General features: G+C 47.0%; 2 protein-coding genes across 5 annotated transcripts; one reads left to right on the top strand and one right to left on the bottom strand.

The window, feature by feature from the left end:
- Positions 1-15: 15 nt before the first annotated feature.
- ACP1 (acid phosphatase 1) lies at positions 16-13850 on the top strand. Of its 3 annotated transcripts, none has more exons than XM_057558447.1 (6): positions 16-159; positions 4500-4573; positions 4661-4774; positions 11264-11325; positions 13310-13415; positions 13575-13850. In XM_057558447.1, exons 1-6 carry the CDS (start codon positions 117-119, stop codon positions 13650-13652), a joined length of 477 nt encoding a protein of 158 aa, XP_057414430.1. In that variant the 5' UTR covers positions 16-116; the 3' UTR covers positions 13653-13850. The 3 variants fall into 3 exon arrangements, 2 of the variants coding, with proteins under 2 accessions (XP_057414430.1, XP_057414429.1); XM_057558446.1 differs by lacking the exon at positions 4661-4774 and adding an exon at positions 4822-4935 and having other exon boundaries at positions 18-159; XR_009009944.1 differs by lacking the exon at positions 13575-13850 and having other exon boundaries at positions 18-159; positions 4661-4935; positions 13310-13385.
- A 2650-nt stretch (positions 13851-16500) lies between these two features.
- ALKAL2 (ALK and LTK ligand 2) lies at positions 16501-24619 on the bottom strand. 2 transcript variants are annotated; one of them, XM_057558448.1, is made up of 6 exons: positions 24536-24619; positions 23585-23895; positions 22180-22233; positions 22014-22094; positions 19198-19263; positions 16501-16631 (listed from the first exon to the last, which is right to left on the bottom strand). In XM_057558448.1, the coding sequence occupies exons 2-5, from the start codon at positions 23841-23843 to the stop codon at positions 19199-19201; spliced, it is 459 nt and encodes a 152-aa protein (XP_057414431.1). In that variant the 5' UTR covers positions 23844-23895; positions 24536-24619; the 3' UTR covers positions 16501-16631; position 19198. The 2 variants fall into 2 exon arrangements, with proteins under 2 accessions (XP_057414431.1, XP_057414432.1); XM_057558449.1 differs by lacking the exon at positions 16501-16631 and adding an exon at positions 17605-18004.
- Positions 24620-25509: the final 890 nt, after the last annotated feature.

Raw genomic sequence — 25509 nt, 5'->3', positions numbered from 1 at the left:
CGGGTGGGGCCGGGGCAGGACTACGCGGGCGCGCGGAGCGGGCCCCTCGCGGTGCGCATGCGCCGCGCCAGAAACGTTCCGACGTGATTAGTGGGCGCCTGTATGAGCGCGGGAAGATGGCCGAACAGGTGACCAAGTCAGTGCTGTTCGTGTGTCTGGGTGAGACAGCGCCGATCTAGCCCCACTTTGACTTTCCTGGAGGGCTGGGGAGGGCTTCGTGCGCTCTGGGCCGCGCCGCTGGACCAGGAACGGTGATGCGGAGGAGGCCGGAGAGGGGAGACCCGAGGGTGGCATGGGGCGCCGCGCTCTCCGTCAGCGTGGCGCAGTTGCCCGGGCAGCTCTGCAGGCGGGGTGTCCTTGACGGGCCCGGTTCTCTCTCCAAGCGGGGTCCCCTGTTCAGTCCTGTCTCCGAGTCGGATCCCCTGTCACCTGCCGAAGTCCTCGATGCATGCCTGGACCTCTAGCTTCTGTACAGTCCTTTCTCCAAGCCCGGTTCCCTTCTCACCTGCAGCACCTGTACTCCAAGCCAGGGTTCCTGGCATTGCACTTGCCTAGAATCCCTTTTTCCCCTTCATCAGGTAGACTCGAGGCCACTGGACTGATCTGTCCTTTAAGGGCCTCCTGATGCGCCGAAACCCATGACAACACCGGTTTGCTGGCTTGTTTCCTTGGCCCATGGTCACAAATGGATCTGACCTAAAGGCAGGGGAAGTGCAAAGGTTTAGGATTTCTTGATTGTAAAAGCCAAACCAGGGAGACCTGATTCCCTAGTTCGCTATGTAACAGCCCCATGTGCCAATATTCCTCTACATGAAAATGAAGGTATTTTTTATTTTTAATTCTTCAGGTGCCTTCCAGCTCAGAATTATTTTCATTTTTAGGATTTCAACAGTTAGCCTCCCTTACTTAAAATAGAGTTCACTTTCCCTTTAGCTTTCTGGATTTTTCCTTTGATAGGGCACCTCAGTGCTTCCAGCCCATCTCCTTAATTCCCCAGAGAGGAAGGCTTACATGGTCAATAGCCCAGTGACTTAAAACCTTCCGATGAGTCTGCATTTCCTGCATTTCCTTCCTCTCCTCTTTAGGTGCACCCTTAAAGAAGACCACAGAAGTGTGCTCAGCGTTTCCCACTTTATCCCCTTTACCGTTTCCTACCCACACACCCTCTGGACTGCCTGTTCCCCAGTACTTCAGATGCTCAGTGTGCCTTCCATTGTGTGCTTCTTTCTGGGAACCCATTTTGCATTTTGCCTGGAAAGCCTTTCTAAAATGTCAGACCCAAGTATTCCCTTCGTTACTTTTTCCAGACCCTCTAGGTAGAGGTAGTTGTTCCCATGACCCTTTATAGACACCTTTCCTCACACAAATTTTATTATAATTACTTGATAGCCTCCTGAGATTACAGCTAGACTTAGCCCTCTTGAAGGCAATAACTGTGACTTATTTCTCTTTGTATTTCCAGCTTTAGGACAAAATACGATGCACACTAGGTATTTGCAGAATTGAATTTCTATGAGGGGAAAAGTAAAAGGCCTCCTTGTTTCACTTTGACAGTAGGCATCATTTGATTTTTAAGCTCTCCACTGAAGGCTGACTGATGGCTTCAGCACATTTTTTTAAAGGGCAGTTCAGCTCAGGTTGGGCATTTAACAGGATTCCATTGCCTTGTTTATTTCACTTAGTATTGTTGATTAGGCTGACATAATGCAGTATGGTGGTTCTTAATGGGAGATGTCTGCTTGTAAGTATTTATCGTCAGTACTTTTTTTTTTTTTTTTTAAAGCAACTGCCATGGTACCAGGCACTGTTCTGAGTGCTAGGGATATAGTGGTGAGGAAAACAGACAAAAATCCCTGCCTCTCTAGAGCTCACATTCCGTCATCAACAATCAAGTATTTGGTTAAGACAGTAAGGCAGGAAGAAAGGGGGAGCGGAAGGGGAGTGCAGCTGTAAGTAGGCTGTTCAGGGGAGGCCTTACCGAGAAGGTGACATTTGAGCAAAGACTTGAAGGAGGTGCGGAAGCAAGCGTAGGGTATTTTGGAAAAGCACCCTGGATCCAGAGGAAGGCAGGTGAAAGGTTTTGAAGTGGGGGTGCTGGCCATGTTCAAGAAACGGCCGGGAAGCTGAAGTTCTGGGCCTGGTGACCTAGTACCTTCTCAGTCAGACAATCCTCTGTACCTGAGGACTCAGAGATAATGTGAGTGTTTTCTCAGTTCCCAGTGGATACATAAGTAGTACTGTTCTTGGTGCACAGGGGAGAAGTTACTTCCTCACATACAGTGAGTGTTCTGGGGCAGGAGTCTGCAAACTCTTTATGTAAAGAGCCAGAGAAATATTTTGTGCTTTGTAGGTCATACCAGAGGTGTAGTGCAAAAGCAGCCCTAGCCAATACATAAATGATCATGCTTGGCTGTAATTGTGTATGGACACTGGGATTTGAATTCTATGTAATATTCTCAAGATATTCTACTTCTGAGTTTTTTTCAACTGTTGAAAAATGTAAAAAATTATTTTTAGCATTGAGAACTATATACAAAGCTGGTGGGTCCTGAGCCCTAGTTTTCAGACCCACATTTAGATTCTGTGGTGGACAGATCTGGTGAGGCCGTGTGAGGACTTGGGCTCACTGAGCAAGTTAAGCCATTGGAGGATTTTGAGCAGAGGTGGGAGGTTTAAAAAGAAGCCTTCAGCTGTTATGTTGAGATTGGACTGAGAAGGGGTGAGGGCCACAGGAGGGAGACCCACAGTTCAGAGAGAGTTTGTGTGTTGGACCAGAGCTTTGCCGGTGGAGGGGGTGAGATGTGGAGTTCTGGGGGGATTTGAGGTTGCTGTTTGCCATTTCACTTGGCAGCCTGTATGCAGGGCAGTAACAACAGTGCACTTCTGAAAGATGCAAGTTTTATTCCTTCAAAGCGTTTATTTGGACATTTTTCAGACTGAAGTGCAAGAAAGTGTCAGATGTATACCATTGGTAAGGGTAATAGCAGAAAAGAACGGAACTCCTTATTTTGGCAAGATTATTAAGTGTTTAATGTTTTAAAGGTCTAAAGAATGTGTGCTGTTAATTGTGTCCCAGCCAGCACAGTGGAAGATGAGAGAGAACATAGTGGTGTCAGATTACCTTTTTCCTACAATTAACCAGTATTTAAATACTCTTCATCCTTTAAAGACCAGCCCTAATTGTTCTTTCTTTTTTTCTCATAAGAAACTTTCTTATTCTTTATGCTTTTTAGAATCTTTTCCTGTGCTCCTGTAGTATATTGCTTGTCTATCAACATTTGTTTTCTTGTTTTTATTATAGCTAATTCCATATCTCCCATAAATACATTGCTTGGCACGTGGTAGAAATATTTTGAGGGAAGATTTTCTGTCTTTTATCTTTCTTCCCCTGTGTAGAAAGGAATTTGACCCCATTTCATGAGAGGTCTTGCCTCTATCCTGGCTTCTGGGAGGTAACCTTCAAACCCCTTGGAATTCCCTTGGAGTGATAGGAGAGTTTTGTGATTCAGGGATGGCCCTACACAGCTTTTCCTGAGGAGGTAACTCGGGGCGGAGGCTGCGAGCCACACGTGGGAGGGGAAGGGGCTGGACACTGAGTTCAGCCACAGGCCAGTAATTCAATCAGTTAGGCTTATTTATGAAACGCCAATAAATCCTTGGCACTGGAGCTCTGCGAGGCGTCCTGGATTGGCAGTACTCTGAGTACTGTCACACATGGGTGACGGGAATGTGACACGTCCCCGAGGACCAGAAAGTTTCCTATTTGGAACTCTTCCAGAATCTTTGCTGTGCTCTCTGACTTTGGCTGGTTCTGCTCTGTATCTTTTTGTGATAATAAAACTATAATCATAAGTATAGCATTTTCCTGAATTCTGCAATCCTTCTGGAGAAATACTGAACCTGTAAGGTTCAGCTGGTTTGAAGTGGCCAGCTGGTTTGAAGTGAGAGTGGCTCTGGGGATCTGTGAACTTGCAGCTGATGTAAGTTCTGGGCAGACTGGACAGCCTGGAGGACCATCCCTGCCCCAGCTGGCTGGCTTCTGGGTCCACAGCACTCCAGCAAGGGCTCTGCACGGGTCCTGCGGTAGAAGTCTGTGTGGAACTACTCTTAGGCCTAAACACATTTGCTTGTGTATTTTATGAAACAATATTCGTCTGTATTATGTGCAGTATGCTTGAAAATACGTATTTTAAACTCTATTCTGTTGTATTTCATTTTAAAATAGACTGGTTGCCACCCACTGCGTTGACTTCCCGACTCGCTTCTGGGTCAGTGATAGCAACCTGAAAAACGATGATTTTGGTCATAACTGTTCTGATTTCTGAGGTCTTCGTCATTTGTACTTTGAGTACATGGACAGTCGGTGTGAAATCATTCAGCGGGGTTGGCTCAGCTGTTCCCCCAGGTTCTGCCAGGTGCTGGCAGGACGGTCACCTCAGAGAAGAGTGCCTTGCTTCCCTCAAACCAGACGCTCACTCTGCCCCCTCCTTTTTTTTAAGGTAACATCTGTCGCTCACCCATCGCAGAAGCAGTTTTCAGGAAACTTGTAACTGATCAAAACATTTCAGATACTGTAAGTACTGTTCACTACCTTAAAGAGGCCAACCTGAATGGCTTTGGGGCAGAAAATTGTGAAAAAAATTCTTTTTTTCTCCTGCAGTGGAGGATAGACAGTGCAGCAACGTCCACGTATGAACTAGGAAACCCTCCTGATTATCGGGGGCAGGCTTGCATGAAGAAGCATGGTATCCCCATGAGTCACGTTGCCCGGCAGGTACCGTACTTGACCTTGAAGGTGCACTTGTGTGTTTTGTGTTGCAGTGGGTCATTGACAGTGGCGCTGTTTCTGACTGGAACGTGGGCCGGTCGCCAGATCCAAGAGCTGTGAGCTGCCTAAGAGATCATGGCATTAACACAGCCCATAAAGCAAGACAGGTAGAAGAGACCTTGTTTAATTTCTAAGACGTTGATCTGGTAACCTGAGAGGTTGTGAGAGGCTTAACCAGACATTTATGTACAATGAGTGTGTTTATTTAGGGTCGGCCTAACCAGCCACAATACACCCATTCTGGTTCCACAGTTCTGAAAGGTTTGCGTGGTCTTGGAATTGACTTATTAAAATGCATGGTCGAGAGAGCCCTGCTTAAGAGCTGGAAGACCTGAGCTGTCATCTCCTTTTTTTTCGATCTGTGAGGTCTTTAAACATTGAAGCCATAGTGACTTAGTCTGCTTCCATTACTAGGTTGTTGCTAGAATGAATTTCTGTTATGGATACAGAAACGTATTGCCAGCTGTGAAGTGCCTTAGAAATACAGGGTAATGCTGATATTATTATGGGGGTGTGTCCTGTGCACCAGCAGTAGTACTTCTGGGTTTTGGTTCTGGAGTGCGGCCCAGCAGAACGTCCTGCGAGGAGGGTGGTGTGCCTTATCTGCTCTCCAGGGTGGAAGCCACCAGCTGCATGTGGCTCTTGCGCTTTTGAGATATGGCCAGTGTGATGGAGGCTGAATTTTAAATTGTAACTCATTTAAATAGCCACTTGGTCTGGTGGGCACGTTATTGGGCTACAGGGTTCTAGACTCCCGTGGAACCGCGGGAGGTGGGGTGCTGAGGTTTTCATGGCAGCATTTGTGGCGAGACGTTGGGGTCCGTAGGTGGCCTGTCCAGTCCCTCCCAGTCTAGGAGCTGCTGTGGGTGCTGGTGCTGCACCTTCTGTAACCCCAGGGACCAGCTGCCGCAGAAACACACTTCATTTCTGACTAGCGTGTTGTCCTAAAGGGACTGCTATTTTTATCAATATGATTATTTTGTGGAGATTCAGTTGGAGTTTTTAAAAACCTCTCTAAAATCTGCTAACTTCCTTTTGTATCCATCCTAACAAAACGTAGGCTCTATAGGCCAAGAAAGGTCATGGCTTGGTGTCAGATGAGCTTTTGAGGCCTTTAAAGTGAGAAGCCAAATATTTTGAAAATCAGTTGTCAAATATATTGCATGTTTGTACGTATGGATGGCAGTGTGAGAACTATAATTTAGTATTAGTGCTTGGATCAGAACTTTTTGTAAGACTGGATAAAGATTCCTTAGTCATTGGTATACTAAATTTTGTCTCTATTTAAAACTTTGCAGATTGCTTTGCCATATAACATCGTATTTTAAATTTTGGCCGTTCTCAATTTTTATCAGTTACAGAGAGGAGTGGTTGGTAAACACGTTTTGCAGATCAAGAAACAGTTCTGGAGAGAAAATAAATGACTTATTGAAGGTTACGCAGCTGCAAAGTGGTAGAACTTGGATTTAATTACAGGTTTATTTGTTGAGGTGTGAGCCAGAAAATTCACAAAACAAAACTTCTATAGAAACACTTTTAATATGTTAATAATGTCTCAGAAATTAGTAATACACACATTATTTTTGACTTAGATAACTGAGACCTGTGAACTAGTTTCTGGCTACATCAGTTGACTCTGCATGTTAACAATTTACTATTTAAATTAACTATTTTAAGGACCCTTTCTTAAGTGGAATTTTCATTGGAGATTAAACATTTTTTATATCATTTGTCCATTCTAATCTCTTCAGGGTTTTGCATACCTTGCCAATTTCTACTCTCTGTTTTTTAAATAATGTAGATTTATTTTGAGTAGACCTTCAGAATTATGAGCAATCATACTTCCATGTTTTCTATTTTTAAGATCAGATTATTTTTCATATGCTAAGTTTATAATAAAAGTGGGTACAAATGAAATATTTTAAATACACATGCCTTAAAAAAACAAAGCTAGAAAGTTACTGCTTATGAAATTATTACCAGTTTTAGAAGTAGTATTTCCACATGATCTATTTTCTTTTTCTTTTTCCTGTTGCTTTTAAGAAAATTTTCTCAACAATGATTTTTTTAAAAATTTGAAAGTCCTAGTAGGATATGTCAGTATCACGTCAGATCTTTGTTATTTTTTAGCATTTTCTAATGTTTACAGATTTCATCTTTAGTGAGTATCACAATTTGTATGAGAACTATTCTAACATTTCTATTAAACCTGGGTTTTATAGACAAAATACATTTAGGTTATTTTTTCTTTTTAGCGCGTGTAATCATTTCCCTGGGGTATGTGAACTCTCACATCCGGTTAGTTCTGTGGGGATGTTTACTTTATCATACATTCTTTCCCTTTTCAGTAAACTTTATTTGACACATACACAGATGTCAGGGAGCTCAGTGCATCTTACGGCACGACCAGCTCTACTTCCTCTACTCCAGAGGTCACCACTCAAAATGCCGTCTACCTTTTTAACTTTATGGCAGTGGAATCCTATAGTGTGTATACTTCTGTCAGCATTTTCCTTTGTGAGATTCTCCATATTGTTGCTCATAGCAAAGCTTCAGTCATCTTCATTTGTGGACTCAGTATCATTTTACAGTTAGGCTACAGTTTATGTATCAGTTCCACTCTTGATGAACACTCGGGTTGTTTCTAGTTTGGGGCTGAGTTCCACTGAATATTTTTGTATGTGTGCAGTTCTGTTGGATACACACCCTGCATCACACACTGTGTCAGGGGTGGATACACACCTGGCATCACACACTGTGTCAGGGTCGAGCAGCCTCATAAAACAAGTTAGCTAATGTTTTTTTTCTCTTCTGTTAAAAAACTTTTGTCAAACAATGATGGTATTTCTACTTTAACTGTTTGGAAGGATTCATCTAATCCATTGTCTTTTTGTTGTTTCCTGCAGTTGCTGTCATTTTCTTCTGCTGTCTTTAGTTTTTCTTCGGTGTATAGTTACCAGCAGTTTTATGTGGTCAAATTCACTTCCTGAATTTGTGTCTTGATGGTTTTCATCAGTGCTGGAAGATTCTGGGCTGTTATCTTTGTATATTTTTCTTCCCCTCATTCTTCTGAGATTCAGCCTAAATGTATTTTGAGCATAAATTTCTTGTGCTTTTTCTACTTTCTCCATCATTTTCACTCTGTTTTTCAGTCTGAGATTTTCCTACTGACCTGTTTTGTGATGTACAAATCTTTCTATGTTTTCAAACAGTCCATAAGCCTCTGTTTATTGAATATTTAGTGTCTGTTACTTTCTTTAATTCTTTAAGTGTTATTTGATTTTTTAAATTGATTCCATCTCTCTGGTGAAATTCTGCATCTTGCCCTATATTTTCTTGAACAATTCTGATCACAGTTATTTTAAATAAAGTCTAGTAACTAATACCTGGGTCATCTTTGGGTCTGCTTTTCTTTTCTTTTCCTCTTTGTTGTATTGCTTGGTAGGCTTGCTAGTTTGGATTAAATGCTGAGCATGATGTATAAACAATGTAGAAGCTTTGGGTGAAGGTCCTTTGCCCCCAGATGGCTCCGCTTGGGTAGGGCAGGGATTGGTTTGGAGCTGACTGGTTGCTGGACCTGCCTCGCGGGGCTCGGGCTGTGCTGGACGGGCCCCTCTCAGGTGAACCTCCAGGAGCCCCACCTGCTGGGGAGGTGTTCGGCACACAGGGCTGCCCCTGTTTGGCAGCTTCTGAGGTAGTTCTTCTTCCTTCCTCGCTGAGTCTGCTGCGTGCGGCCTTCCACTTGTTCTCTTGGCTTCTTTCTCTGAATGGTTTAGGAACTTGGCAGATGCTCTGAGGAGAAGACGTGTGGGCGCCAGCTTCACCTCCAGCATCTCCAGCCGGTGAGGTTGCCCACTGGCCCTTTGATGCTTCTGCCTTCCATCAGCGGCCTTCTGCCCAGGCTTCTCGTGACCTGGGAGGCTGGATGGTTCGACCCACACGATGCTGAGCACCCCTTTCGTCCCCCATCGTGACAATCACGATGTCCTCAGACATTGCTAACAGCCCCTCCTGCAAGAGTCTAAAGCACAGTCCCCAAAGTGGGTTCCAGGGACCCCTAGGCCCGTGAGGTCAAAATGTGTGAGTCAGGGATCCATTCAAAGGGTCAGACTAACCATAACCAGTGAGCTTGGACAGAGTAGGAAGAGTTTGCTCGTATGTTTTCATGTTCTGCATTGCAAATAACCTGTAAGAAACCACTGCTAATGAGCTTTGGTGTTGCATCAGAGAATATCCACAGTTACACAATGGTTGGTAAAATACTGCTTTTCGGCTACGTACTTGTGTGCGGCTGGGTTTGCATATTTCAGCAGATCAAATGGAGAAGCGCACAGGAGAAGCGTCTGCCTTGAGTAAGCAGACATTAAAGAGGTTTGCAAAAATGTAAAGCAGCGCCACTTTCCTCCCCAAGTTTCCGTGTGGAAAGTAGAGCTGCTTTTCATTTATAAAAATGTTATAGTAGCAGGTAATGAATTTTTATTATTTTTAAGTGAATAATAAGTGTTATAAAAATTTCACTTTTAATAGCTTTGGTGAATATTGGTACAATAGATATAACCCTAAGTAACAAGTTGTTTAGAGGGAAGGCCTAAATAATTTTTAAGAGTTAAAAATTTCTGCATCCAGGAAGTTTGAGATCTCTCTTCCGAGCTCTAGCCAGGGCCCAGGGTCAGCAAGTCCTCTTGAGGGCGGGAGCAAGATGCCAGCTGCCCTTTGTGGCCGGTCAGCCCTCTCAGGCAGCCAGGCTTATCTGTAGCAGCAGAGGGCCCGCCAATTTGCATACCTGGTCCTGTGCACGCGGTTGAGATTTTGGCCTTTCTGAGCCTGGCTGTCATGGGAGCACGTTAATGATTGTGCAGAAGTGTTTAGTTTTGATGGGCGTTTTCTACTTTTTTTCTGGCAATAAGGTTGTTTTGCCACAAGCTATTTCATTTATAGCTGCAAGCGGAAATCCTTTACCATGCATTCTTTATAAGATGTTAATTATAGCTGTTCCTCTTCTTCCACAGTCATTTTAACATCTAAACATCATGTAGCTACATGTAGCTGTCACTTACTAAGTCTTTCTTAGGATCTGCAATTGCAGTCATTCCAAAATTAAAAACAATGTTTAATATTTAATCCCAGGACATTTCTCAGACAACTAATTTGGGGAAATAACTTGTAATGTTTGCTCTAATAGATTTAAAAATAAGCTAGTACCTTGGGAATGTTAGCAAAATTTGGTCCCAGTACTTTATTAATGTGCTACACTAAAAATTAATGCAAGTGCATACTAAGAGCCAAAATTTATTATTTTTAACAGAATAGTGAGTATATTTATGGTTCTTTCGCAACACTGATTATAGTAGAGTGTCACTACTCTGTTTAACCAGGAATTCAAAATCTTTGTAGTTTCATTGTACCACTATATTTTAGAGGATTTTTTTAGTGATGAAGATGAGTATTGAAAGCATTCTTAGAAATTATTTCCATCCTTGATTACGGCATGTTTCCCTTCCTTCCTTCCTTCCTACCTGCCTACCATTTTTTTAATTGAAGTATAGTTAATTTACAATGCTGTGTTAGTTTCAGGTGTACAGCAGAGTGATTCAGTTTTATATATATATATATATATATATATTCTTTTTCCGATTCTTTTCCCTTATAGGTTATTAAAATTGAATATAGTTGTTCCTTTCTTATTCTGTCATTATTTATACTACTAAAAAATCATAAGAGTTTTTGTTTATATTTTAGTGAGCTTATGTTTATGAATTATGTCAGAAAACAGTGCAAAGTTTAGGTTAGAATTAGTAAAAATACTGAGTGGCACTCTCTTCTGTGTCATGTCCAAGTTATGGATATTTAGTCAGAATAGAGAAGATCCAGAGATTCAGTTACTCATGTGTTTCTTTCTAGTGAGCCTGACCACCCTACTTAAAATGTTGTCTTCCTCTCTGCCCTCTTCTCTGCTTTGTTTTTCTGTGAGGCATTGTCACTCCTGAGAGCTGCCCACCCTGCATAGGAGGGAAGCCCCACGAGGACAGCCGTCAGTGCTGCAGTTGATACGTGTCACTGGGGCTGAGGATGAGTACTTGTAGAATGAAAACTAGGGCTCAGATACAGAACATTTTAATAAGTTAACTGAATTATACTTTGTTTCTAAGAAGTCGAAGATGAAGTATAAACTTTGCATCCACATATTATACTACTTAATGATTATTCTAGGGAACTGTATAAAATAAAATTTATTTGCAATACAATTTTAGGAAATCAGGTTAACAGTTTTAACTTTAAAGTACCTTAATTGATTTATAACTTAATTAGTGAGTAGCAGATTCAAGTATAGCCTTTTTTTTTTTTTTTTTTTTTTTTTAAGGTTCTGTTTTGGATCCTCTAGGCTTGATTGGTCTAAACGTAAACATTATGTTTTCACTTCTCATTTACTTTTAGGTTACCAAAGAAGACTTTGCCACTTTTGATTATATGCTATGTATGGATGAAAGCAACCTGAGGTAATTGTATTTTTAAAGGGTATTTCTCTTCAACTCAGTTTAGTAATAGGCTAAGCAGTTTGTTGTCCAAAATGACTTTTCTAGTACCTTAAACTTTTAATATATAGTGATGGTCACAACATGTAGAAGTACTTATTTAGAATAGTAAGAAATCCAGAGAATAATTTAGAATTGAAGTCTCATACATCTGTTTATACTGAGACACACCCTTTGATAAGGAAAAGCCTGATATATAAGGTGATGCTTTGTTTTGCAGGAGAATGAGTTTGTTATTGCTATAATGATTCAGGGCCAGCATGGTGTTTTATTGTGTTTCTCATCTTATTCCCCCTTACAGCTGCCCCACACCAACCCCCAAAAAAAGACTAACAAAAAAGAAGACTTTTTAGTTCATTTAAATTGTTGATTGCCTTAATCAATTTAAAAAACAAAAACTGTCAGATTAAGGTATTAGATAAAAATGGCTACACATGGTGCGTATCATGTGCTGTGCATGCCAAAGCGCGTCCTCTGAAGGTCTGCACTGTTGCTCCGTCTTATCAAAGAGGAATTCGAGGCACAGAGAGGTTACGTTACTTGCCCAAGTTCACAGATTCAGCGGTGGGTGTGTTGGAATTTTAGCCTAGGCTCTGTGAGGCATGAGTCACACTCACCACCGTGCCCTATCGCCTCACATGTGCGTTTGACCTCAGGGGATATGGATCTGGGCAACAAGGAACTTGGTGTGGCATTTCTTCAGCCAGGCATTGGTAACCAATGATGAGAGCATTTTCCTGGGCCTCTCCTCGTGAAGTCTGAGGTGGGCTTACATGTATTACGGGCGTCATGTATTAAAATTAAACCTAACAAACAGTATGATACAGTGTGACCATGCAAAGATAAATGAATACGATATATTTTACAAATACAGAGGCAGACTCGGGCTAAGTGACCGACGGGAACACGTGAGCAGACCGTGCGCCAGGTGCACGACGGGCACCGTGCTGCCTGGCACACAGTAGGTCTTGCCGAGTGAGATGCCTCAGCAGTCCGCCTGCAGGGCCCTTGGTGTCTGCCCTCACCGGGAGGACCGAGCTGAGCCCTCGGTGTGAGCACAGGACCACACTGCCTTGCTTCACTGCTAACCCGTAAAGGTTGCACGTGTTTGATTCACAGAAACTCTTTCCTTTAGTCACTGCTGTAGGTGGACAGGTACGGATGCAACAGGCTTACCTAGGTTTTCATTAATGACGAACTGCGTTAAAAAGCATAGATTTTCTGTTTTTGTTTTTCGCTGGTGAGTTTTGTTTTGTCCTCATTTTTCTCACAGAATAGCTCATGAGTAGCCTCAGCAGTGTCCTGTTAGAGAACTCCGTGTCGCACCCTGTCTGTTAATGAAATGTCCAGACGTGGTTGGCACTTGGTGGTGCAGCCCGAGCCACCCCTGCGCCCACCTGCCCGTCACGTTTCAGCCGCAGTGGCTTCCTGGGGAGGGTCTGTGCTCCGAGGCGTCGCGGGTTTCCCGTTAGACTCTGTTGTCCCCCATAGAGATTTGGTAACCTAACGCGGAAACAGTGCACACGAAGCTCAGTGAGAAAGCGGAGGTGGGAGGTGGGAGCGGAGCCCCCCTAGGCAGTGGAGTGGGTGCAAGGACCACCGTCAGGACACCTTAGCGTGGAACCTCCCACCCTCTGGGACTTGGTTCTCAAGGCTTTTTGCGTTCCATTCTGTCACCTCCTCAGGAGAATGCTGATTACTGTCTGACTCGAAGCTGTACGTTTAGTGTAAATCCCTTGCTGTTGCGAGCTCCCTTGCCTGAGAGACAGAGCCCCATGACCGCAGCCCCACGGAGGGCTGTACAGAGCTGCCGAGTGTTTGATTTCCCCTTTAAATCAGGTCACTTTTGCTGGATTTTGACATGGATGCTTCATAAAACCCTAGCCGATGTCCCAGTTTACCTTGAAGCCATAGATCTGAAAACGAAGTTCATGTTTCAACTTTACAGAGATTTGAATAGGAAAAGTAATCAAGTTAGAAACTGCAGAGCGAAAATCGAACTGCTTGGGAGCTACGACCCACAGAAACAGTTCATCATTGAAGACCCTTATTATGTAAGTACGGCTTACAGGCTTCCATCCTGCGGTTCAGGGCAGGGGTAACGCAAGGATCAGCCTGTCTGTGGGCCCTAACGTCCGGAGTCGGAGGCAGCCTCCCGAAGGGCCTCTTCCTTACGCAGGCTTCGTTCCTCTTCCTTTTCCCTGTCTTTTCAGGGTAATGACGCTGACTTTGAGGCCGTCTACCAGCAGTGTGTGCGGTGCTGCAGAGCCTTCCTGGAGAAGGTTCGCTGACCCGGGCCCAGTCCTGCTGCGGCCCAGGCTCGTCCCCGCGGGCCCGCGTTCTCAGGTGTCACAGTGTCGCCATTCCCTAGCCAGGGCCGCAGCCCTTTCTTCAGTTGACTCACTGTTTCTTACCTTAAAAAATAATTGTAGATGGAAATCAGTTGTTGCGTTTGGTGGAAGAACAAATAAAAAATTTTGATTCAGAAAGTTTATGGGGTAAATGTTCTTAGACTAGTTGAACCTCCCACTTTGCCCCAGTTACAAAAATAGTGGAACAAACAAAATAGTAGAGCAGCAAAATAGAACATAATGAAGTAAAACATTACTGTAAGGCCCGTCAGCATCTGAGCCCATCAGCGCTTCCAAGATCTGCACTACCTCTTCCCTCTGTGTGGACGGGGCCCCTGCCCTGCACTACCTCTTGATGCCAGGGCCCGGTGTCCCGTGATGCTGGCGAGAAGCGTTCACACTTGTGCATTTACAGGACAGGAAGGCGGCAGATTTGTGCGACTCATCTTCAGCACCTTCACTCCTTAGTTTGTGTCTGTCTAGTTGATTTCATAAGGAAGTCAGCTTACGTGTTCCCGTTTGAACCACTTTGCCTCTGGACACGTAATTATGTCTGGGAAGAAGGACACTTGTGTGTTGGTTTACCTTAGGGTCAGTTTGGGGACCACGTCTGCTTTTACATGCATGTGATTAACCTGAATGTCAAATATAGGTCAGCTTAGGTGGGAAAAAAATAGTAAGTGGGAAAAAGTCCTTTTATGTTGGAATGCTTAAGTATTGATAAGTATTCTTTTATCAGTGCTTAGTTTATAGGCAAATATAGGTAATTTCTGTGCACTTGGAGATAACTGATCTAAAATTCATATGAATATATGTCAGAAAAGATTGTTTTCAAATAAACTGGGGAAATTACAAAAATACAACTAAGTACAAGTGTGGTGTCTGCCTGTTTTTTTACTGACAGGTGGAGAAGAATCAGAAAGCATTGCCTCCACTGTCCCTTTTGGATGGTGTGTGATGTGTGCCTGTCTGCTCAGTGCCGGGCAGTGCCCTGAGGAGCCCAAGTGCCTAAGTAAGCACATTGCTTCCACTTGAGTGATCAGTTCATGGAAGAAGCTGGCAGCCCCGCAGCCACAGTGGCCTTGCCTCTGCCCCCATCTTCAGTGGAGTGTGGGTTCTCCTCCTTGGGGCCAGCACCCCAAAGCAGACCCCTGTGGATGGCTAGATGAGGGACAGCTTTTCTCCACTCCCGGTCTTCACCCCAGGTCATCGTCGATGACCCGAAATCCTGGGAGGACTCTGAGGCCCAGATCAGTGCGAGTGACGGTCGCTCAGAAGCAGGGAGAGTTCAGAGGAACGGCCTCTAGTATCACAGGCGTCCCAGATGGGGGACCTTCAGTCCTGAACTCACTCGGGCCTGAGGGATGAGCAAGGCAGCTTTCCCACCAGGCCACCGCGGGCGGCAGACTCAGGGACACTGGGGAGGCCACGGCAAGACGACTGGCCAGGCGTGTGTGTGGCGGCCTGCGGGATTGCTCCAGGAGGGCTTATCCTGAAACATGGGAGGTTGGGTGGATTGAGAATTTGATAATGGTAGCTCTAAAAAGTAAAGAATTGAGGGAAAAAGTCTACCTGCAACTAGCAAACAGGAAAGTAAAGCACTTCAAAAATTACACCCTAGTGCCCTAATCGTTCAGTAATTGCTTAATACTCTCAAACTAAGGAAATTTCTTACTCTCTTCTGTTCCTTTATGTTGATCAATAAATCTCTATAGTTTGTTTTCTTTAATATTTACATATATGTCTTAAATACAGATCCTCAGACAAATCCTAGGATTCCTAAGTTGACTTTGTCCTTAGGCTGTATCCAGACTAGGGGTCATATGAACAGAAAACCTCACTGCTGAATTCACTTGTCTTAAAAAATTAGATCCAGTCGGATTTGTTCAAAATATATCTACCTGTAAAAATCTGGAGCTTCTTGGAAGTCTTAAGGTCCCTCTTAGTTTAGCGTTTCCATTACAGAGTCATACAGGAAATACAGAGTTTAGTGTTTCCATACAAAGTCATACAGGAAATATGGATGCAACCTTATTTGAAATATTCGCTACCAAATCACGTACATTAAGAAATATGTCGCCAATATATAGTGCCACTCTCTTTAAAAAATGCTGATGTCCTTTACAAGAATTCATAGCTTTCTCGTTTTATTTATTTTTGCCTTTTATATTCTGTGATATCCTGCCAGTATTTCAGTCTTTTCAAAAGATCTGTAAATCATGAATTCCCAACGATGAACTTGTTCAGAAGTAAAGAGTCGCTTTGAAGACTTCATTATAACAAACACTTCATTTATTACTTGCGTTTTATTTACGGTATTTACATATTGCACAGTATCTGGATACTATTTTACATTTATTATACAAAGGACAAATGAAATTAGCCTGAGCATGTACACAGATTTACACTACAATGTCTCCACAACTGAAGTTCTTTTCTCTCTCTCTCTCTTTTTTTTTTTTTTTTAATTCTTCATGCAATTCCAAATGATACTCTGGGAATTTAATTGTAAAAGTAATAAAATATTAAATAATACCATATGCTATATGAAAATATAGTTTTAGATTCTGCTGACTCTGCTTATGCTTCTAAAGAAATATTTGCGATGTCACCTCATCAGGAAAATGAGATATCTCTCTGCCATTTCACAGCATGACACATCAAATGTGGAGCACTCTCCGGTTTTCTAAAATGACCAGCGGCAAGCGTTACTGTCGGGCACACCTATTTACGGACTCTGTGTCCACAGACCGTGTCAGCACACAGAACTCAAGGTAAAGGAATTACGGAAGCGTCTGTCTGCAAAAATAAAGCTCTGTTCACGGGGTGTGTCCAGAAGGCAGTGGGTTCTGTCCTTTGGTCTCCAAGGCACTTCTCGTGGTTCCTGGGCCGTTGCTCCTGCACAGTGCTCTCTGCTCACTGCGAAACAAACACGTTTGGTTTCAAAGAATGATTCACGGTTGCTTAGTGATTCTGGAAGACCTATACATTAAATTACGTGCAACGTAATGTGTGCCTAGGTATGAGGAATTACAGTGTGCATGTTGCCCTGTGTTCCAAAATGTGTGTCTGTTTTATTCTGGAAAGTAACTCAGTCCTCAGTCATCACGGGCCTGCGGTGCTAAAGGGATGAAAATCATCACAGACGAAGAGAATGCTCGTTAGGATCTGAAGAACAGCGCTCAGTGTCGACGCGTCTGCCGTCAAGTCCTCGGTAGTTCCGTCCACGCTGATTTGGGGGCAATCCTGGGCTGCTCAGGTGAGGCTGCATTTTGTAGGATGAGCTGGATACTTGTTACTCAAAACTCCGTTTCTCTGAAAATATTCCAGGGCTCAGACTTCTAACTTAACTCGAGCGGCAAGTCCAGGTAATGAAGGGGTGTGTTTGGGAGGCTGTCTTGCTGTGTGGGAGGATGGCTGGGAAGCTACAGCTTCTCTTTGGCTCAGAGGAGATCAGGTCATGAGTTTCAGCAAGAAGGAGCGAAGGGCTCGGGCTCTGGCTCTGCTCTGAGACCACAAGTGTGGAGGGTCCCTGTGCTCGGACCCCTCTAAAGACGTACCTCTTTCACACTTAGCCTTTAAGAAGTTGAGGTTATGGTCTGGAGTAGGAAGAGGAATCTTACTCTGCAGCTTTGTCCTGACATCTTCACGTGTTAGGGCAGCAGAAGAAAGGGATGTGGACACAGCTTATGCCACTTAAGGAAAACCTGCTGCTAACGCAGGATGTGTGCTCTGCCCCCTGGGATGTCAGGGTACACAGAAACCCTTGACTGTCTGCATCGTCACCAACCAGTGAAGAGTTTGCTACTGCGGTTTAGAACTTCTGGACTTGGAAGAAGTTAATCTTTTAAAATGTTATAAAATTATTTTAGCAGAAGTATCTGTATTTTAAACTACCCATTTCTTGGCCAAAGTGAACACGGTTACTGACAGTGGTGACCAGTGTGATGTGGGTCTCCGCGTTGTGTTGGGAAAGCCCTGGTGTGCCCGTCCTGAGACGGTGCAGAGGTAGGCCCACGCTCGGGAGCAGTTCCACGCAAGCGTAGGCTCCTGGGTACCCGTACTCTCGACTTTTCGCTCCGGGGAGCTGTCTCTGCAGGAGAGCAGTCTTTGGGGACCCGCTGTGGGGAAGCACGGGGTTAGCGCGCAGGCACAGAGACAGGAAGCCTGTGGCCTGAGCGGTTCTTCCGGTGGATGTGGGCGCTGGGCATCTGGCCTCCCCACTTGTAAGTAGATGGCAGTTGTTTTCCAAGGATGTGCCTGGTTCATCTTTGGAAATAGCGATGCTTTAACTACAAAGAAATGCTTAATAAAGACAAGATTCTCATCTCCCCGGGCAGGTACTTCGGGAGACTTGCAAGAATCCATTCCTTGCTTTAAAAATAAGAAGTTTTCTGTTGGCCACGTGGGCAGTGGAAGAGAGACTGGACAGCATTCAGATGAGAAGTGAAGGTGGAGGAATGTCTCAGCTTTGGCATTAAAAACTGTGCTTTCACTTCCCCCACATAGAAAGTGTTGTACAAGTTTCAGTGAGCTTGTGGAAAATGTGGGATGATACCCTCCACTAACCACTTGTTTCACTGAACCCCCATTTGCTAGTGGGACTTCTGATGGGAAGAAGCAGCGCTAAGGACGCAGCTCAGGGCAGCACCCACTGCCCGGCTGACCCCGAGCATCTGTGCAGACGTTGTTCAGCGCAGCCTTCACCATGGTGAGCACCCCTCCTCCACTTACAGGAGACGAAGGGACAGCCATCTGACTGCGAGGTAGACCCAGCATCTGGCCGTGCCTAGCACACAAGACACACAGCTAGGGTCCAGTTGTGAAGTTATAGTTTGTGGCTGAAATCGATGGCATTTGTCTCAGGAAAATAAAACCTTTCAGCCCATCCCTTGACTCTTGCTGACAGTTAGTGTTTATGTGTTACATGTCAGCCCTCAAGAGGCCAAGGTAAAAAGTTTAGCTCATAAACTCAATGTGTATTTATATTTTTACCATCAGAGGCTTTGAAAAAATAACTTTTTGATAGAAACATTTAAGGAGGATACCTATTCTTAGCTATTCTTTATAAGCGTATTGGTATAATGATAGAATTCAACGCAAACATTTGCCAGACACGTCGCTAAAATTTGCATGGATATGGTTGGTCATATACTTATTTATGAATGTTTGAGTGAAAGCCTAGAAGTGGGTGGGCAGATACACACCGTGTCACGCACTGAAGTCAGTAGCCAGTGGGCTGTGTGCAGGTTAAGGTGAGCTCGGCCAGCATGTCCTCCTGCGACAGGTCTCAGTGGCTTCCTGGGGTGCTGTGTGTTTACCGCTGGCCAGTATCTAGAGCTGTTTTGAGTGTTCTGTCAACCTTACTCGGAGTAAGGCTACTTTACCTAAGGAATGACTGTCTCTGAACTCCCATGAAGTTTTCATGTCCCAAATGCATCCAGTCTTTGGTGTGTGGGCCACAGCGACAGGGCTGTCAGCTTACCTTATCCCTCCATGCACGTCGGACTGACAGCCAGCCGGGTGAGAAGCCGGGCGCATCTCTTATAGTCTACAAGGGAAGTAAATCACAGACCCTCGTCAGCTACCTCAACAACTTAAATGAATAGCATTCATTTTAAACAAGCATAGCAACTGCTAAAGCCATTCATTCCTTTAAATATTCTGAATTCCTTGAAAACAATACATAGACTGTCATCTGCAATCGTGGCTCGAAGTTGTTGACTTAATAATCTGTGGTGCCTCGGGGCCTTTAGCATCACGTGACAGAAGTTAAATGGTGTAACTGGGAGGCTGTGGGAAGTGGGGATGCAGAGTCTCCCACGCGGCTGCTCTCTGCCTGTTTTCTTCTCGCGGTAGCTGCTGGGCTCATTAAAACAGCTTTCGTTTTGCTTCCTAGAGTACGGTCTTCCTGTGCCCTGTGTTACTTAACTTTTAGGTCACGTGCAGGCCGAGTCCCCTCTTGAGTTAATCATAACACAAAGCCTTCCGCACAGAAATTCTAAAGGCAGTGGGTCAACAGCCAAGTACCAGAGCAAAAAAACCTGGCTGGACGATGGAGGGAAGCGAGAGCTGATTTCTGAGAGCAGACTGGTTTTCCTAGGCGTCTCATGGTTTCCTGTTTCATTAGTCTCACAGGTGCTGCCTCAGAGGAGACAGCAATCACGCCCATAAAGGGATTCCTCAATATGAAGTTCACGTCTCAAGAGTCACAAAATCCTCCTTAAAGATGGAAGAATTCATACTCTTAGCTGAAATTCTGAGTGAATGAGTAGATTGACAGCAATAAATATGCACAGCATGTTAGGCAAGCACCTAAAAGTCTTCTAAAAACACACCCGCTAAATATCTAGAGGACATAATAATTTGGGCTCAAAGGAAAACATTATCTGACAGCTGGAAGCAGGGTCATCAGGATTCCTGGCTCTTCTGCTCTTCTTCAGAGGCACCATGTTTTTTAGGATGTGGTTTTCCTAAAGAGACCACATGTGGAAGCAGCGGACTGTAGGAGCCCAAAGGAGATACTGGCGTTTGCCACACACCCTGAGATCCTGAGGGCGACCGCGACCCCGCTGGGCCACATGTTCTCCACCCTGATGTCCACCTGGGGTCCCCTTAAGGCGCAGACTTTGCTCAGCAGGTGCGGTGGACTCAGGAGTCCTGCTCTTCCCAGGAGCTCACCCCAGGGCCACGCCTTGAGTGAGAAGGTCTGTGGCTTCCGCGTAGCCGGCCGGGACTCCGGGCACTGGCGTAACGCAGCCCTGAGCAGCACAGGAGGGGCCAGGTTGCCTCTGCAGCTCTTCATGGGCTGAGAGAGGTGGGACCCAACGAGCAGCCACTTGTTCAGGGCACACATCTGCTTCCAGGCCCAGGGGCATTTCTGACCGGTCCTGGTCCCACCGCCTCACCTTATGGGTGACTAGGAGCTTGGTGGCGGCCCACTCAGCAAAGGAGGCGGCAATGTGGGTGGCACCTGTGGCGTCTGCGATGGGGCACACGCAGCCTAAGTGCCTTGTCTGTCTCCTTGCTCGTGAATGAAAGGAGTCAAGCAATGACCCTAAGGGTCACTTTCAAATTTAGAATCTATGATCCTATTATTGTAAAACAAGGTTTAATATAAAAATATATGCACATTGAAACAAAATGAGAAGGTTTTCTGACCCCTAGAAGCAGGTTAGTAATTCTCAAACAGAAGGTGATTCCATTTCAGAGGAAGGAAAGAGGGAGGTGAGGTGTCCCAGGTCCACGTGGCCTCGATGAGAGGGTGAGACTGGAGCATGGGGCTGCTGGGACACGGGTGCCGCCCGCTGACTTGTGCTACTGTCCCTGTGACAGCTTCGACCGGGACCACCTCAGCTCCCTCCTGAAGGCGCTGCCCGTCTTCCTGCCATGTCTGGGGACGTGCGAGACGAGGAGCCCCATGACGTGATGCTGCGGCCTGCACAGAGCGGCTTCCCCTTCATGGAAAGGAGCTTGTTGTTTTGAGCAGGACGGGCAGGTCTGGTCCGCTGCCCCTTGGGACAGTCCTGAAAGCAGCTCCTAAGATACCTGGCTCATTTGTACAACCGCCCTCCTGTGAGCCTTCAATGGAAGGAAAGTTGTGGTCCCTACACACAAAAAAATTGGTGTAGGGCTCTAGCAGATGTCACTCTAGCGAATAAGTTACTTGTCATCATTGTATGTTTTGTGAGGAGCACAGGGAACCACTTTTGGGGGAATGAAGTACACTTGGTTGTGGACAAACCAGGGAGTTACAGCAGAGAGCCAGACAGAAGAGGGCACCTGCATTGCTGCATTAGTGATGAAGCCAAGCAGAAGAGCAGGATTTTGAAATAGCAGCAAAATTCCTGGGTGATGGGGTTACAACTACTGGTGGAAACAAAAAGTCTCTGGCCAGGGTGGTGGGGACGGCCCAGGGCCAACCATAGTTACCTTACACCCTGCAGTAGTCATTTTAGCAACTCATTTGAAACATTTGTTCCACTGTCAGAGTTGAGTGGATACAAGGACAGGCATCAGACCAGAATTTGAGAACATGCATGGAAGAGTCCAGCCCCTTCCAAGAGCCGATTCATTCCAGTGACTGTAAACCATGTTCCGTTTGGCACTAGCTGCTGCTGCCTGTACTTATCTTCTTAAGTGGTCTACTCACCCCAGCCCCTGACTGCATAGTCAACAGGGAGTAAATATTAGCAAACCCGGGTTACAGAAGGCAGGGGCCTGTTCACCTAGGTGGAGGGGCCTGAAGTCGCGTCTACCCTGTACTGGCATTTCTAAAGCGAGTTGGATGCGGTCACTTACAGGCGGGGATGGTGCAGTCTCGGGTGTTGTGGTAAAGTCTGTGGAAGTGTTTGCTGCACTTTGGGCTGAAATAAAGAGGACCTGGAACGTGGAAGAAGAAACAGATTGTGAGGGCTGCGGGATGCCAGGAGCTGGGGAGCAGCGAAGTAATGTGTGGAAAGCTTACCTGTAAGATGTTTCAGAAACTTGTCTTTCATCCTTAGATCTCGAGGAACAATTTCTGTTTGAGGGAAAGTAAATTAATTATTAAATTGCCGGAAAGAAGCATGTTTTCATGTGATCCGAAGTGAATGTTTAAAGTTACTGGAAATTCTGCCCTGAACACAGCAGCCCCGTGATTGCAGTACGTGACAATGTGAAGACGGGTGATAGGGCACATTTTCCTCAAATCGTATTAACTGCTCTCCAAGCTCCGGTATTAATGCCCAGTCTCCACCACTAGGATAGAGGCAGGGACTGTAAAGCTATAGGAAGAGAAAGGGGTGTGTATGTGTGACAGTTATCTTCCAGTGAATAAACCACTCGTAGACACTTCCATCTTGAAGAGCTTGGGAATCATATTCCACAACCTCTCAAAGTTTAGGAAGAAAACCTGATCTCATACTTCAAACAAAATATTTGCTATAGGTATATATTCTTGTAGGTATATATTTAGAAAAAGGGTTAGTTGCTGTCAAAACCACTTGTTATGAAGGCTGGTGTGAATGCATGGAAACAGACATTAACCTGGTTGGATGAGATAAAGGTGCAGTTCCCAGGGAAAGACAGTACCGGCACAGCGCCTAGGTAGTGTTGGTAACTAACCTGACTGACATTCTTTCTGATTTCAGCCTTGTTTTTGCTTTTTTTTTTTTTTTTTACAGTCATCTGGATTCATTTTCACTCACCTGTTCTGCACTAGTAATGCGATGGCATGTGGTCACACTACCACCAGTTCTCCTCATCTGAAGAGGGAACATTTCCATAAGAATCTTACTTGCAAGGTTCAGACATCTCCTAAATGTCAGTCTTCATTTACAACTAACTTTAGTCAGTCTATATAAAATTGACCTTATCATATTTGACCTAATTGTGTCATGAAAGCATTAAAAGCTTGCATGCTTTCCTTGGTAATTTCCCAAGGGGCAGCCGCTCTGGGAAGGCTCTGCCATGGGGAGGGGGGGGGCGGGGAATGGGAATTTGTGTCTCAGTTGAAACTGCTTTGCTGAAAATATTTCCATTTCCAAAATAACAGATGACAGTTCTATGCTGAAATTACTGACCTAGGTGACAACTCACACGTCTTAGAAGTGGATGAGGGATAGTTATGCTATCTGCCAGGCATCATTCATGGAATTCCTATTTCCTTCTCTAAAAAAAATATTTCCCAGTTTTTTTAACAGTCAAAATGTATTTATATTTTAAAAATACGTATGTGTTCTCAAAGACAATTCTATTTGCAAGCAAGTACTAGCTCTTCCAGCGTCTCCCGAGACAGGACAGGCGGACGCGCCGCCAACACCGCACACACCCGAGAGGCCCTGGGAAGCGGCCCGCTCCGTCTGCACAGCCACGCGGGCGGGGACACTCACCCACTCTCTGCTCCTCCGGGTAAGCCCCGTAGTCCGAGACCGCCCTGCGGCCCAGGCTGTAGTCCTGCCGGCCCGAGAGCTGCAGCCTCTTGGACTCCCCCGAGTGGTACTTCCTGAGCTCCTGGACGATCTCCACGATGAGCTGCAGCAGCGTCTGCCTGTCTGCCGCCTCCCGGGTCTCCGCGAGCCCCCGGCCGGGCCCCGCCGCCCCCAGCACGAGCAGCAGCCCCAGGAGGAGGGGGCGCCCGGGTCCGCGCATCCTGCGCTCGGCCAGGCGGGGCGGATCCGACGCGCGCCCGGAGCTCGGCTCGCTGCAGGGACAGGGGTGCGGGGAGACCCGGACAGCCAGTCGGCGGGGCGAGCGGGGAGGGCGGCAGAGGCCACTCCCCTCGGGCCGCGCGCCCCGGCCCTGCGGACCCAGAGGCCGCCCGCCCACCCAGTGGAGGGACGCCCCGCGCCGCCCCGGGCCTGGAGGGCGGGCAGGGGCCCGGCGGCGGGAGGCCGGGCCGCGGTCTCCACGAGGACGCGCCCTCCCCGAGGTGCCACGCGCTGATGCTGGGAGCAGCCTTGGGTGCGCCCGCCCTCCGCGCGCGGGCGACACGGGCCCTGGCGGCCCTGCGCCCGCGTCCCGCCCCCGCCGCCGGCCTCCGAACTTTCCGTCCCTTTAGACGCCGAGCGGGGCGGCGGCGGCCGCTCGGAGGGTCGGGCCCACACCCATCTCCCTCGGGGAGCGGCCGCGCTCAAGTTTCCAGCAGCGCCTTTGTGTGGCGGTCGCCCCCTCCTCCCGCTGTCCCCGATCCCCCCCGAGGAGCTCCCGCGCCGGGACCCTCGCCCCGGCCGCCCGCTGGGCCAGGCTCTGGAAGACCCTTGGCCCCCGGGGACGGGGCCCGGCCCACACCTGCCCGGCGCCGCCCGCGGGGCCACCTGCGCGCAGGAGCCCGGCCGGGTTACCTGTCCCCGCGCCCCGCAGCCGCGGGCGTCCCCTGGCGTCTGTCCCGGCGTCCGTCCGCGCGCCCCGCTCGCTACTCCATGCCCGGCGGCGCCCGGGCCGGCGGAGCGCACTGGACGCGCGGGGACGCGGACGCCGTGCCTCGGCAGCTCCGAGCTGGGAGCCCGCGGTTGCCCGGAGTGCGCGCCGGCAGAGTCCGGCCTCGGACCTCGGGGCGCCTCTTATCCCCGCGGCCGCCGACGTCAGGCGGGTCCCCGAGGGCCCGGCGCGGGGCTTTAATTAGAAGCCGCTGAAGTGTTCGTATCCCCGCGCGGATCTTCGTCAGACACCCCCCCGCCCCCCCGCCAACAACTCCTCCCATGTCGCCCTATCCCGTCTGTCTCCCCCTCTCCCCACCCCCTCCATCGCCCCCTCCGCGTCTCCCCCGTCTCCTCCTCCATCTCCCCCATTTCCCCCCTCTCCCCCTCTCCCCATCCCCCTCCAGCTCCCCTCCTCCCGCCTCCTCGCCTCTCCCATCCCCCCTCCTGCATCCCCGCATCTCCCCCATTTCCTCTCTCCTCCATCTCTACCCGCCCTGTCGGTCTCCCTTACCCTCTTCGCCCTCCCCTTCCCCACCTCCCCCATTTCCCCCTCTCCTGCCTCTTCCCCCTTCATCCCACCTCCCTCGTCCTCCCCTTTGTCCCTCCCCTTCACCCCCCCTTCTCTCCTTCAGTCTATTTCCCTCCGTTCCTGTCACTTGTGACAGGATGAGAAGAAACGCCTTTACCAGGAACTCGGATCTGTTTTTGTCTAAATGTAGATCTTGGGCTATTAAAAAAGGAGCTGCCTGATTGCCTCGACATTTAATAAGTCAACTGGAGTCTGTGCGTTTTGGGGGGATCTGCCGGCGAGGCTGGGGACCACTCTGGGGCCGAGGTCCCAGGCGGGCAGCCCGGAGGGCAGGGGCTGGGTTAGGGCTGGGCACCTCGGGGCACAG

This window comes from Balaenoptera acutorostrata, chromosome 12 (genome assembly GCF_949987535.1).
Source record: "Balaenoptera acutorostrata chromosome 12, mBalAcu1.1, whole genome shotgun sequence".
In the NCBI taxonomy this organism is placed as follows: domain Eukaryota; kingdom Metazoa; phylum Chordata; class Mammalia; order Artiodactyla; family Balaenopteridae; genus Balaenoptera; species Balaenoptera acutorostrata.
The sequence above is the reverse complement of the archived record's forward strand: the minus strand, read 5'-3'. Positions and strand labels throughout refer to the sequence as shown.

Coding starts and splice junctions, on each gene's coding strand:
- ACP1 (XM_057558447.1), top strand. CDS start 117: ATGGCCGAACAGGTGACCAAGTCAGTGCTGTTCGTGTGTCTGG. Junction 4,574..4,660: donor ATCAAAACATTTCAGATACT/GTAAGTACTGTT, acceptor TTTCTCCTGCAG/TGGAGGATAGACAGTGCAGC. Junction 11,326..13,309: donor ATGGATGAAAGCAACCTGAG/GTAATTGTATTT, acceptor TCAACTTTACAG/AGATTTGAATAGGAAAAGTA.
- ALKAL2 (XM_057558448.1), bottom strand. CDS start 23,843: ATGCGCGGACCCGGGCGCCCCCTCCTCCTGGGGCTGCTGCTCGTGCTG. Junction 22,095..22,179: donor GTTTCTGAAACATCTTACAG/GTAAGCTTTCCA, acceptor TCCACGTTCCAG/GTCCTCTTTATTTCAGCCCA. Junction 19,264..22,013: donor AGACTGCACCATCCCCGCCT/GTAAGTGACCGC, acceptor CTTCCCTTGTAG/ACTATAAGAGATGCGCCCGG.